This window comes from Nomascus leucogenys, chromosome 3 (genome assembly GCF_006542625.1).
Source record: "Nomascus leucogenys isolate Asia chromosome 3, Asia_NLE_v1, whole genome shotgun sequence".
NCBI classification, from domain to species: Eukaryota; Metazoa; Chordata; class Mammalia; order Primates; family Hylobatidae; genus Nomascus; species Nomascus leucogenys.
The window spans coordinates 76,208,437-76,222,716 of NC_044383.1; the positions used below are offsets into that span (position 1 = coordinate 76,208,437).

The 14,280-nt window shown below is 43.6% G+C and overlaps 1 protein-coding gene and 1 pseudogene across 1 annotated transcript in view; one reads left to right on the forward strand and one right to left on the reverse strand.

Annotated features, from left to right (window-relative positions):
• MDN1 (midasin AAA ATPase 1) overlaps positions 1-14,280 on the reverse strand; it is a 179,395-nt gene that overhangs the window by 155,674 nt on the left and 9,441 nt on the right. The window contains exon 2 of the mRNA XM_030809472.1: positions 7,319-7,545. Coding sequence (XP_030665332.1) covers positions 7,319-7,545 — 227 coding nt within the window. The remainder of the gene's footprint in view (positions 1-7,318; positions 7,546-14,280) is intronic.
• LOC105739544 lies at positions 1,108-6,357 on the forward strand (annotated as a pseudogene).

Below are 14,280 nucleotides of genomic sequence, written 5' to 3' on the forward strand. Positions count from 1 at the left end.
CTCCAGCCTGGGTGACAAGAGCAAAACTCTGTCTCAAAAAAAAAAAAAAAAAAAACCTTTGAACATTATAAAGAAATGAAAAATATGTACAGACCAATAAGTAACTAGTAAAGAGATTTAGTCAGTAATCAAAAACCTCCGACCAAAGAAAAGCCCAGACTGCACTAGAGAAAAGCTAGATGATTACACTAGGGAATTCTACCAAACACTGAAAGAAGAATTAACACTAATCCTAATGAACCTTAATGTAATTGGATGGACTTTGAGTAGGCTCATCAATTGTAACAAATGCACTACTCTGATGGGAGATGCTGATAATGGGGAGGCTATGCATGTGTGGGTACAGTGTGTATATGGGAAATCTCTGTACCTTCCTCTCAATTTTGCTGTGAGCCTAAAATGGCTCTAAATTAAGTATTAAAAAATAATTAGCATGCATTAGATGTTTGTTTTTAATTTTATAAAAATTTCTGGGCTGGGCGCAGTGGCTCACACCTGTAATCCCAGCACTTTGGGAGGCTGATGCGGGTGGATCACCTGAGGTCGGGAGTTCGAGACCAGCCTGACCAACATGGAGAAACCCCATCTCTACTAAAAATACAAAATTAGCCGGGCATGGTGACACAAGCCTGTAATCCCAGCTACTCAGGAGGCTGAGGCAGAAGAATCACTTGAACCTGGGAGGCGAAGGTTGCAGTGAGCCAAGATCGCACCATTGCACTCCAGCGTGGGCAACAAGAGTGAAACTCCATCTCAACAACAACAAAAAAATTTCTGGTCGGGTGAGGTGGCTCACGCCTGTAATCCCGGCACTTTGGGAGGCCAAGGGAGGCGATCACAAGGTCAAGAGATCGAGACTATCCTGGCCAACATGGCGAAACCCCGTCTCTACTAAAAATAAAAAAATTAGCTGGGTGTGGTGGCGCACACCTGTAGTCCCAGCTACCCAGAAGGCTGAGGCAGGAGAATTGCTTGAACCTGGGAAGGAGGCAGAGGTTGCAGTGAGCCAAGATCACGCCACTGCACTCCAGCCTGGCGACACAGCAAGACTCCACCTCAAAAAAAAAAAAAATTCTATCTTAAAAAATTGTGTACAAATGTTCAAAAATGGACTGTAGTGGGTTCTGTTCTTATGGTCGGTGGCTGTGTTGCTCTCTGATAAAGGTATGTAGTTGTTAGCTGCAACCTCTGGCCTGGGATGATTCACGTTCCTGGTAGAGGCAGGGGAGCCCAGCTGGAGCTGTGGCCAGTACAGTAGTAGCAGTTGGAATGATTTGCTGCCATGGGATTCGTAGGCCATTATGTTTTGCAAGCCATGAGGCATATGAAGTCTCAAGTAAAACAAGTTTTTCAAAGTCTACCAAAATCTGCCTTCAGTGGTAGCTATTACAGAGGTGGGTTTGAATTAAAAATGACAAAACAGAAGGCAGCATAAATACCAGGTCTAAGGCCTACTGCCAATAAAGGGAAAGTATGAGATGCTCATTAATGAATGATGCTCTTAAACAATCCAAGTAAAAGAGGATCTCCTTACACAGCAGCCAAAAGAAGAGAAGCTAAAGATTTATTAGAAAGTCGGCCAGGCGCGGTGGCTCACGCCTGTAATCCCAGAACTTTGGGAGGCCGAGGCGAGTGGATCACGAGGTCAGGAGATCAAGACCATCCTGGCTAACACGGTGAAACTCCATCTCTACTAAAAATACAAAAAAAATTAGCCAGGCGTGGTGGCGGGCACCTGTAGTCCCAGATACTCAGGAGGCTGAGGCAGGAGAATGGCGTGAACCCAGGAGGCGGAGCTTGCAGTGAGCCGAGATCGTGCCACTGCACTCTAGCCTGGGCGACAGAGTGAGACTCTGTCTCAAAAAAAAAAAAAAAAAAAAAGATTTACTAGGAAGTCAAGTTAAAAAGTGAAGTAGGCCGGGCACAGTGGCTCACGCCTGTAATCCCAGCACATTAAGAGGCTGAGACAGTTGGATCACCTGAGGTTGGGAGTTTGAGACCAGCCTGACCAACATGGAGAAACCCCATCTCTACTAAAAAGACAAAATTAGCCGTGAGTGGTGGTGATCCCAGCTACTCAGGAGGCTAAGGCAGCAGAATCACTTGAACCTGGGAGGCGGAGGTTGCAGTGAGCCAAGATTGCACCACTGCATTCCAGCCTGGGCAACAAGAGTGAAACTCTGTCTCAAAAAAAAAAAAAAAAAGTGAAGCAAATGTATGATGAATTTTAAGTTCATATTAGTTTATGTATGAGTAGCAAGTTTTTATAAGAAAATGCCTAAAGGTTAAAATTTTTGAAAATAATTTAGTGCAAGCTAAAAATAAACAAAAAGTAAATATAATTGACTGTAGTGATGACTGCATATATTGATGAAAATACTAAAAACCACTGAATTGTACACTTTTATATAAACTATTCCAATAAAGCCATATTTAAAATGCATGCATATTCATGTACTTGTGTGTATACTCTGATGTGTGCAACAGTGAGAAAAGACATTTGGGAGAAAACATATCAAAATATTAATACCAGCTATCTTTGGAGGGTATGATTTCAGGGTGGAGAGGACCTTTAGCTTCCTACCATTCTGTATTGTTGAATGTTATTTGAATATATCACTTCTGGAACTAAAAGAAGAAAAAGGAAAATAGGTATTATACTATTAGCACATTATTTTCCTCACAGGGATACAGTGAGAATAAAGTAGTTCTTGGAGAGGAAGAAAAGTCTAAAAACAAATACAAGATGTTATCTTTAAGGCATTTCTAGATACAGTTTTTAACTAAAATGTGTAAGAGCAACTATTTTGCTCCCTCATTCTGCTGTATGGCCGCATGACTGGCCACATGCATACAGTACCTTACACATGGACTATATCTTTGAAAAGAAAGTGCATGCTCCACCACAACAATCCATCTGCTATCCATAAAGGCTGTGACTGGGCCCACCCACTATTGCTCTTACCAATCAAAAGACAGACAGCACTGATGTGGGGCACGTGCCCAGCACAAACTAGCAGCAGATGCAAAACTGTAACCAAGAAATTAAGCTAAAATGCAATCCAAATAAACTGCACACTTAGAAATAGTAAAGCTGGGCCAGGCGCAGTGGCTCATGCCTGCAATCCCAACACTGGGAGGCCGAGGCGGGTGGATCACCTAAGGTCAGGAGTTCGAGACCAGCCTGGCCAACATGGTGAAATCCCCACCTCTACTAAAAATACAAAATTAGCCAGGTGTGGTGGCACATGCCTGTGATCCCAGCTACTTCAGAGGCTGAGGCAGGAGAATCACTTGAACCTGGGAGGCAGAAGTTGCAGTGAGCCAAGACCACGCCATTGCATTCCAGCCTGGACAACAAGAACGAAATTCCGTCACCAAAAAAAAAAAAAGAAAAGAAACAGTAAAGGTGATCAATTTTATGCATTTTCCTACCACAACGGGAAAAAGTGTATACACATTTTTAAGAATGAAACTTAAATTTTGTTAAAAACTTGAGCTTAGGCCAGGCGCGGTGGCTCACGCTTGTAATCCCAGCACTTTGGGAGGCCAAGGTGGGCGGATCACGAGGTCAGGAGATCGAGACCACGGTGAAACCCCGACTCTACTAAAAATACAAAAAATTAGCCGGGCGTGGTGGCAGGTGCCTGTAGTCCCAGCTACTCAGAGAGGCTGAGGCAGGAGAATGGTGTGAACCCGGGAGGCGGAGCTTGCAGTGAGCCGAGATTGCACCACTGCACTCCAGCCTGGGCGACAGACCAAGACTCCGTCTCAAAAAAAAAAAAAAAAAGTTGAACTTATTTGTGATATATGTTTAGTTTTCAATCTGGTTCCAGGACAGAGCTCCAGGAATTGTAATTCCCAAAGCAGTAAGAGCTATTCTTCTGTTATTCAACCCCCTTTCAATCACACCTGAGTTTATGTAATGAGGTGACAATGGCGAGGGCGGGGGGTGGGGGGGGGGGGCGGGCACTGGTTGGTTGCCAGGAGAACCAACCAAGTGATAATAAAGTTAAAACTTTCAGCCCAACTGCCAGAGAGGAGAGAGGGGATGAAGGTTAAGAGGATCTCCAATGGTCAAAGATATAATCAATCATGCCTTCCTAATGAAATAACCATTTAAAAAGAAAAAAAAAAAGGAAAAACAGGCCGGGCGCAGTGGCTCACACCTGTAATCCCAGCACTTTGGGAGGCCTAGGCGGGCAGATCACCTGAGGTCGGGAGTTCGAGACCAGCCTGACCAACACGGAGAAACCGTGTCTCTACTAAAAATACAAAATTAGCCAGGCATGGTGGCACATGCCTGTAATCCCAGCTACTCAGGAGGCTGAGGCAGGAGAATCACGTGAACCTGGAAGGCGGAGGTTGCAGTGAGCCAAGATCGCGCCATTGCACTCCAGCCTGAGCAACAAGAGCAAAACTTCATCTCAAAAAAAAAACAAACAACAACAACAAAAATAAATGGGGTTCTGAGAGCTTTCAGGGTGGTAAACAAATGGAGGTGCTGAGAGGGTGCTGCAGCCGGTGGGGAGCATAGATGCTTACTGTCCCCTTCCCCCATACCTTATCCTGTGCATCTCTTCTAACTGGCTCTTCCTGAGTTGTATCCTTTTCTAATACACTTGTAATCTAGTAAAGAAACTGTTTTCCTGAGTTCTGTGAGCTACTTTAGCAAATAATCAAACCTGAAGAGGTGGGTCAAGGAAGTCTCTGATTTACAGCCTTTTGGTCAGAAGCATATATGATAACCTAGACTTGAGATTGGTGTCTAGAGAGCGGGTCTGCAGGGGAGGAATGGTGAGATACTCTTGTGGGACTGAATCTTTAACCTGTGGGGTCTGTACTAACTCCAGATAGACAGTCTCAGAGTTGAACTGAATTGTAGGGTACCAAACTGGTGTCAGAGAATTGATAGATATAGGTAAAAAGTCACACATCTGGTGTTAGAAGTGATGTGTTCCGCAAATGTAGAGGAAAAAGAACTGTTTTTTTCTTCTTTACTAGTCCAGGATACTTCTGTGTATTGCAGACATGATTCACAGCAGGCGCTGGTCACGTCAGTATAGGTAAAACTTAGAAATAAGGTTACACTCTGATATAACATTAAGAGAAATAATCTCTGGGTGTGGTGGCTCATGCCTGTAATCCCAGCACTTTGGGAGGCCAAGGCGGGCAGATCACCCAAGGTCAGGAATTCAAGACCAGCCTGGCCAACATGGTGAAACCCCATCTACACTAAAAATACAAAAACCAGGCCAGGCTCACACCTGTAATCCCAGCACTTTGGGAGGCCGAGGCGGGCAGATCACTTGAGGCCAGGAGTTCAAGACTGGCCTGGACAACATGGTGAAAACCCAAAAAAATACAAAAGTTAGGCCAGGCGCAGTGGCTTACACCTATAATCCCAGCAATTTGGGAGGCCGAGGTAGGTGGATCACGAGGTCAGGAGTTCAAGATCAGCCTGGCCAACACAGTGAAACCCCATCTCTACTAAAAATACAAAAATTAGCCAGGTGTGGTGGCATGCACCTGTAGTCCCAGCTACTCGGGGGGCTGAGGTGGGAGAATCGCTTAACCCAGGAGGCAGAGGTTGCAGTGAGCCAAGACCACGCCACTGCACTCCAGCCTAGGTGACAGAGTGAGACTCCGTCTCAAAAAAACAAAACAAAACACAACACAAAAATTAGTGGAGTATGATGGTGGGAGAATCACTTGAATCGGGAGACGGAGGTTGCAATGAGCCAAGATTGTGCCACTGCACTCCAGACTGGGCAACAGAGTGAGACCCTGTCTCAGAAAAAAAAAAAAAAAAAAATTAGCCAGGTGTAGTGATGTGCATCTGTAGTCCCAGCTACTCAGGAGGCTGAGGCACGAGAATCACTTGAACCCAGGAGAAAGAGGTTGCAGTAAGGCGAGATCGTGCCACTGCACTCCAGCCTGGGCGACAGTGAGACTGCTTCAAAAAGAAAAAAAAAAGAAAATAATCAACACATAATGTGTCATTCTAACCTTCTGAAACTGTCTCCAAAGCTATAGCTGAGGGGATTTGGGAGCACAAGTTTAATCAAGGTGAAGAGAAAGAAAGGAACAAACTGGGTAATTTTTTATGAGACAGAACTTTGATACCTAACTGACATATCAGAATAGAGAAAGCCAGGAATGTTCTCAGAGTCCCGATCTTTACTTGGCTGTATATTTTCTAGTTCCATTAAACCAGGTCCATTTTTTTCTCATCCCCTTTTAGAAAAGCTCATACCAACAGTGTTTTCCCCCAAGTCTTCATTTCCTATTTCCTCATTAAAGGACCAGACTAGATATCATACTTCCAAGAAGGCCGAAGTGTATTTACTGTATTGATGAAGGCTAATAAATAAAACACTGGATATGAGGAATGTTCTGTTGGCCGGGCACAGTGGCTCACGCCTGTAATCCCAATACTTTGGGAGGTCGAGGCGGGCAGATCACGAGGTCAAGAGATTGAGACCATCCTGGCCAACATGGTGAAACCCCATCTCTACTAAAAATACAAAAATTAGCTGGGCGTGGTGGTGCACGCCTGTAGTCCCAGCTACTCAGGAGGCTGAGGCAGGAGAATCAGTTGAACCCAGGAGGGAGGCAGAGGTTGCAGTGAGCGGAGGTCACACCACTGCACTCTAGCCTGGTGATAGAGTGGGACTCCGTCTCAAAAAAAAAAAAAAAAAGAAGAAATGTCCTATTAGTACACGGAATATTAATTATTTTTACAGTGAAAGTTTTAAAAATCTTCTCAATTTAAAAACCCCTGACACTCAGTTTTGCTCTCTTTTGATTATTCCTCACAAACCATATTTTACTATCTCTTTAAAAGTCACATTAAAATCCAGCTCTAACACAGCTCTTAGTATACGAATTCAGACAGATTTATAGAATTTGGGAGGGATACTATAGCTCTTCTAATGCACTCCTTCAGCTGCTCTAATAAGGAAGGAATCTTTCCCATTAGAGGTGGATGCTGTAAGAGCCTCAGTTAAACTTCATTTACTCCGCTGTATATGCATGTCTTGCCACATGATACAATCCTTGAGAGCATTGGGGACATATCCTGGCCATCTTTCCAGGTCTGTTCTGATGGCCAAGATTTAAGAGAAACCTAGTAAATGCTCACTGAACTGAGCTGGATAAATGGATTCTGCTGTGACTTTTTATAAAACAATACTATTTATCTCTCTCCTTTCTGTATTTCCGTTTTACCTTCTCGGCTCAGCCTCCCTTTCATCCCAGGAAGACAGCAGGTTCTATCACCTCAAGGAGAAATGTGAATAATAAAATTGCTACTCACGGGAGGACATCAGGATGGTCACCGATGAGTTTGCTCATCGACACACAGAGCCGTTCATGCAGATCATGGTTGATTTGGCCTCCAGCTTTAATGGCTTCGGCATTCCTTTCCAGCAAATCCAAAAGGAGAGGGCGAAGCTGGCGACCAACCAGCACGGTACAGTCCTTATCCAAAAGCAACTGTGCTAAGGTACTCAGGACACACTGGCGATCTTGAGGTGTCCACACCTGAGAAAGACAAAACAAAACATCTTTCACTTTTTTTTCCTTTTTTTTTGAGACAGAGTCTCGCTCTGTCGCCCAGGCTCGAGTGCAGTGGTGCAATCTCAGCTCACTGCAAGCTCCACCTCCTGGGTTCATGCCATTCTCCTGCCTCGGCCTCCCGAGTAGCTGGGACTACAGGCGCCCACCACCATACCCGGCTAATTTTTTATATTTTTAGTAGAGACAGGGTTTCACCATGTTAGCCAGGATGGTCTCGATCTCCTGACCGCATGATCCACCCACCTGGGCCTCCCAAAGTGCTGAGATTACAGGCATGAGCCACCGCGCCCGGCCTTTCTCTCTCTTTTTTTTTTTTTTTTGGAGACAGAGTCCTGCTCCATCTCCCAGGCTGGAGTGCAGTGGCGCGATTTCGGCTCACTGCAACCTCCACCTCCCAGGTTCAAGCGATTCTCATGCCTCAGCCTCCCATGAGTAGCTGGGATTACAGGCACCCACCACCACACCAGACTAATTTTTGTTTTGTTTTGTTTTAGTAGAGACAGGGTTTCATCATGTTGGCCAGGCTGGTCTCAAACTCCTGACCACAGGTGATCCAACAGCTTCAGCCTCACAAAGTGCTGGGATTACAGGTGTGAGCCACCGTGCCTGGCCCAAAATATCTATGTAAATATTCATTTGCACTGTTGTAGAAAAGCAGAGATGGGTCCTGGGTTGGAACTAAAATGTCCAATTTCCAGACTTCATAAGTGAGATTCTATTATAAAATATCGTGGAAATTTTTTGCAATGGAGGATCAGAGTTAATTTAATATAAAGGCTGTTACAAATAAGTTTCAGTACACTGGAGTTTGAGGTACAGGGACTGATACCTGGATTCCATTTAAAAGCTACACGACTTATCTGAAAAATAATCTATGTGCTGAGGTTTCAACAATCTCCAGGGAATCCAAAACCCCAAAATTCCCCCAGCTCCTTTAACTCTTGGAAGAAAAAAATGAATTCTGCAGTTAGCAGACAAAACTTCCAACTCTTGAGGAAAGGACAGAGGTAAAAAATTAATTCCTGGGAGTGAATGAGGATATCCCTATCAAGCTGATCAAGGCATCAGCCTCTAATAAATAAACAAAAAACAGATCCAAAGTAGACAGCAACACTTTGATATGGATGATGAAATAGAATACAAAATTCTAGTGCCCGGGTTCAGAATGTAGGTAAGCATACAAAGGAAAACTGAAAACTGTATAAAAGGCATTATGTTGCTAGTGTGTATATAGGTCTGCACAACCCTTTCTGCCCAGCAATGTAACATCAAGTTTAAAATGGGGACATGCCCTTTGACCTTGCAAGTCCCATGCCATCAGTTTATCCTAAGAAGTTTCACCCCAGGCCAGGTGTGGTGGCTCATGCTTGTAATCCCAGCACTTTGGAAGGCCGAAGCAGACAGATCCCTTAAGCCAACGAGTTCAAGACCAGCCTGGACAATATGGTGAAACCCCATTGCTACAAAAAATAGAAAAATTAGCCAGGCTTGGTGGCATGCACCTGTAGTCTTAGCTCCTCAGGTGGCTGAAGTGCGAGGACAGCTTGAGCCTGGGAGGTCGAGGTCGCAGTGAGCTGAGATCATGCCACTGCACTCCAGCCTGGGTGACAAACAGTTAAAGCCCTGTCTCCCCCAAAAAAAAGGAGGAGAGGAGGAGGCTCACCCTAGTCACCTATATAAATGCACCCTGAACACAGCCTAAATGTCATATGCAAAATTTAACGAGTTTTGCCAAAATTATCACCCAGAAAGTCACCTTACACCTGAGCTCTTACAAAGTCTTCCAATTATAGAGCATTCTCTCATGAAAACATTTGATTCTGATCAAAGCACTGATTAGGGAAAAATATTACCTTGAAACAATTTCTATCAGTCTTAGTTCTGTCCTTTATAGGAGGCTAACTGAAGGATTCCATAAAAATGGAGGCAAAGAAATTTAACAGATTTTGTCATCATCATACATAGGAGCAAAACCTCACATTTTCAACTGCTGCACGTCTGCATAAACAAGCCCTCTAAAGATACCCTTTTTTTTCTTTTGAGACAAGGTCTTGGTCTGTCGCCCAGACTGAAGTATAGTGGTAAAATCACAGCTCACTGCAGGCACACCCTCCCAAGCTCAAGCAATCCTCCCAACTGAGCCCCCTAAGTAGCTGGGACTACAGGTGTGTGCCACCACGCCCAGCTGATTATTTTATTTTTGTAGACATGGGTGTCTCACTATGTTGCCCAGGCTGATCTCAAACTCCTGAGCTCAAGCAATCCTCCTGCCTTGGCCTCCCCAAAGTGCTAGGATTACAGGTGTGAGCCACTGTGCCCAGCCCCATTTTTTAAATAATAAAGTAAGTTACATTGCAGAGGAAAGAAACATATCCAAAGAAAACTGGTCAGGCATGGTGGTACTTTGGGAGGCCAATGTGAGATGATCACTTGAGGCCAGGAGTTTGAGACCAACCTGGGCAATGTGGTAAGATGCCATCTCTTCAAAAAAATAAAAATAAATTAAAAATTAGCTGGTGTGGCCAGGAGTGGTGGCTCACGCCTGTAAACCCAGCACTTTGGGAGGCAGAGGGTGGTGGACCACTTGAGGTCAGGAGTTTGAGACCAGCCTGACCAACATGGTGAAACTTTGTCTCTACTAGAAATACAAAAAATTAGCCGGATGTGGTGGTGTGTGTCTGTAATCCCAGCTATTTGGGAGACTGGGGCAGGAAAACGGCTTGAACCCAGGAGGCGGAGGTTGCAGTGAACTGAGAACGCACCACTGCACTCCAGCCCAGGCAACAGATAGAGTGAGACTCCATCTGAATAAAAAAAATTTTTTTTAAAGTTTAATTAAAAAAACGTTTTAAAAAATTTGTTTAAATTAGCTGGTGACGGTGTGCATCTATAGTCCCAGCTACTCTGGAGAGTAAGGAGAGGATCACCTCAGCCCAGAAGTTCGAGGCTGCAGTAAGCCATGACCGTGCCCACTGCACTCCAGCCTGGGTAACAGAATGAGACTCTGTCTCTTAAAAATAAAATACATAAAATATAAATTTCATTCCTCAATAATTTTAAATATAAAAATAATAACTCATTTTTATACATTGACCTGGTATCCTGTGATCTTATGCAATTCTTTATTTTGAAGATTCCTTAAGACTTTTTACATACAAAATTCTTTCTTAAGCAAACACTGTTTTGTTTTTTATTTTATTTTTTGGGGACAGGGTTTCCCTCTGTCACCCAGGCTGGAGTTCTTTGATATCAGCTCACTGCAGCCTCGACTTCCCGGACTCAAGTGATCCTCCTGCCTCATCCTCCCAAGTAGCTGGGACTACAGGCACACACAACCATGCCTGGCTAATTTCTGTATTTTTACTACAGTCAGGGTTTCACCACATTGCCCAGGCTGGTCTCGAACTCCTGGGCTCAAGAGATCCACCTACCTCAGCCCCTAAAGTGCTGGATTACAGGCATGCGCCACCACGCAAGGGGGTTATGGTTTTTCTCAGCATTTGAAAGATGTTTCATTGTGTTGTTTCTGTTAAGAAATCAGCAGTCATTTTTATCTTTGCTCCTCTACAAGTAAAGTGTCTTTTTTTCTGGCAATTTTTAAGATGTTATTTATTACTTGTTTCTAGCAACTTGATTATGATGTGGCTTGGTGTGGTTTTGTGTTTATCAGATTTAAGATTATGAGTTTTTGGGATCTGTGAATTATTTTTCACCAACTTTAGAAATTTTGAGATTATCTTTTTATATTTCTACTGTTTCTCTTCTCTCCCTCCTCCTGTAACTCCAATTACACATACAGTAGACTAGTTGATAATGTCTCACAGATCACTGAAGCATTTTTATTCCAGCTTTTTCCCACCGTGTCTGTTTAAGCCTAGATAATTTCTATTGCCGTATCTTGTAATTCAATGTTTTTTTCTTGTGAACTGTCTAATCTTCGATGAGGCCTATCCAGTAAAATATTCATTGCTAAGATTGTATTTTTTTATTTCACTTGCTTTTTTCATAGCTTAAATATCTCTCATTATGTTTATGTTTCCCTTCAAGTCCCTGCAAATATAATTACTATTTTTTTATGTTTTTGAGAGTGACGGGGTCTCACTTTGTTGCCCAGGCTCAGACTGATCACAAACTCCTGGCCTCAAGTGGTGCCTCTTGGCCCAGCCTATAATCACTTTTTTCTTTTTTTTTTCCCGAACATTCATATCATCATTATATAATCACTTTTTAAAGTCCTTGTTTATTAATTTAAATATCTTTATTATTTTGGGGTCTGTTATAGTGACTGACTTTTCTCCTGGTAATGAGCCACCATTTTCCTTTTCCTATATCTAGTACTTTTTTAATCGGATGCTGAATGTTGTAGATATGTGTCTAGATTTTGCTCTCTTCCTTTATTCTAGCAGGCAATTAATCAGCTTGTAGGTCAGCTTGATCCTTTCAAGACTTGTTTTTAAGTTTTGTTAGTATTGGTCTAGAAAGACCTTTGAGGGCTGATTTAGCCCTAGAGTGTGGCCCTTCTGGGTTCCACACTAATTATGCCAGTATTCGACTTGGTCATTCCACTCCAACTAGTAGGAGTTGAACATCTCCTACACAGAAAAACTCCAGTAGTTATTCTTTGCATAGCTCACGAAATTTCCCTAAGAAAACACAGCTTTACATTCAGCCAGTACTCACCAGACCCCATATTTCTAGAGCTATTCCCTTCATTCCAACACCCTTCCCAGCATATTCCAACTAGCGCAACTCTGAGCTCTGTCTTCTCAGCTCAGTAGGACCACCACTGCTGAACTTCATTCTTCCTTTGAGTCAGTCCTATAAGTGATTCCAGGTAGACAGCCGGAATCATTCTAGGGCTCACCTTGTTTCCCAATTTTAGGAATCCCAATCCTGTGCTACCTACCTTTCATCCAATGTTTGAACGTTTTTCACATGGATTTTTTCCTCTTTTTCTAGTTGTTTTGGCAACAGAGCTAATCCAGTACTAGTTATTCTATCATGAACAAAAGTATAGATATTTGGCTGGGCACGGTGGCTCACGCTTGTAATCCCAGCACTTTGGGAGGCCAAGGCGGGAGGATCACCTAAGCTCAGGAATTTGAGACCAGCCTGAGAAACATGCTGAAACCCCATCTCTACTAAAAATACAAAAATTAGCTGGACATGGTGGTGGGAGCCTGTAATCCCAGCTACCAGGGAGGCTGAGGCAGGAGAAGCACTTGAGCCCGGAAGGTCGAGGGTGCAGTGAGCTGAGATCGTGCCCCTGCACTCCAGCCTGGGTGACAGAGTAAGACCCTGTCTCAAAAAAAAAAAAAAAAAAAAAAAAGAAGTATGTATATTTGACTCTTTCCTGTTACAGCACTGTTTGCATAGCTTCATATATATTTAAACCTTTTTATTTTATCTTCCCAGATTTGTAGAGAAAAGACTATATATACAAGACTGAACATAGTGGTTCACACCTGTAATCTCAGCACTTTGGGAGGCCAAGGCAGGCAGATCTCTTGAGCCCAGGAGTTCGAGACCAGCCTGGGCAACATGGCAGAACCCCATCTCTACAAAAAATACAAAAGTTAGCCAGGCTTGGCTGGGTGCAGTGGCTCACTCTTGTAATCCCAGAACTTTGGGAGGCCAAGGCGGGTGGATTACTTGAGGTCAGGAATTCAAGACCAGCCTGACCAACATAGCGAAACACCATCTCTACTAAAGGTACAAAAATTAGCCGGGCATTGTGGCACATACCTGTAGTCCCAGCTACTCGAGAGGCTGAGGCAGGAGAATCGCTTGAACCCAGGAAGCAGAGGTTGCAGTGAGCCAAGATCATGCCACTGCACTCAATCCTGGGTGCCAGAGCAAGACTCCCTCTCAAAATAAATAAATAAAATAAAATAAAATAAAAAATTAGCCAGACTTGGTGGTGTGTGCCTGTAGTCCCTACTACTCATGAGGCTGGAGTTGGGGGAAATCACCTGAGCCTGGAACGTAGAGGCTGCAGTGAGCCATGATTGCACCACTATACCCCAGCCTAGGCAACAGAGTGAGACTCCGTTTCATTAAAAAAAAAAAAAAAAAAAAATTAAGTTTGGAATATTATCTATCAAAATATTAATATGGGCAGTCTCTGACTGTTTTTCTTACCTGTATTAATTTCCCAGAGCTGTCATAACAAAATACCACAAACTGACTTAAAAAAAACAAGGCCGGGTACAGTGGCTCACATCTGTAATCCCAGCACTTTGGGAGGCTGAGGTGGGTGGATTACCTGAGGTCAGGAGTTCGAGACCAGCCTGAGCAATATGGTGAAACCCCGTCTCTACTAAAAATACAAAAATTAGCCAGGTATGGTGGCGGGTGCCTGTAGTCCCAGCTACTAGGGAGGCTGAGGCAGGAGAATCGCTTGAACCCGGGAGGCAGAGGGTGCAGTGAACCGAGATCGTGCCACTGTACTCTAGCCTGGGCAACAGAGTAAGACTCTGTCTCAAAAAAACAAAACAAAACAAAAAACAAATTAATAAAACAGAAATGTATTGTCTCACAATTCTAAAGTCTGGAAGTCCAAGATCAGGGTGTCAGCAAGGCCATACTCCTTTGAAACCTATAGGGGAGAATCCTTCCTTGCCTCTTCCTAGCTTCTGGTTGTCATCATCAATCCCTGTTGTTCCTTGTCTTGCAGATTTATCACTCCAATATGTATTT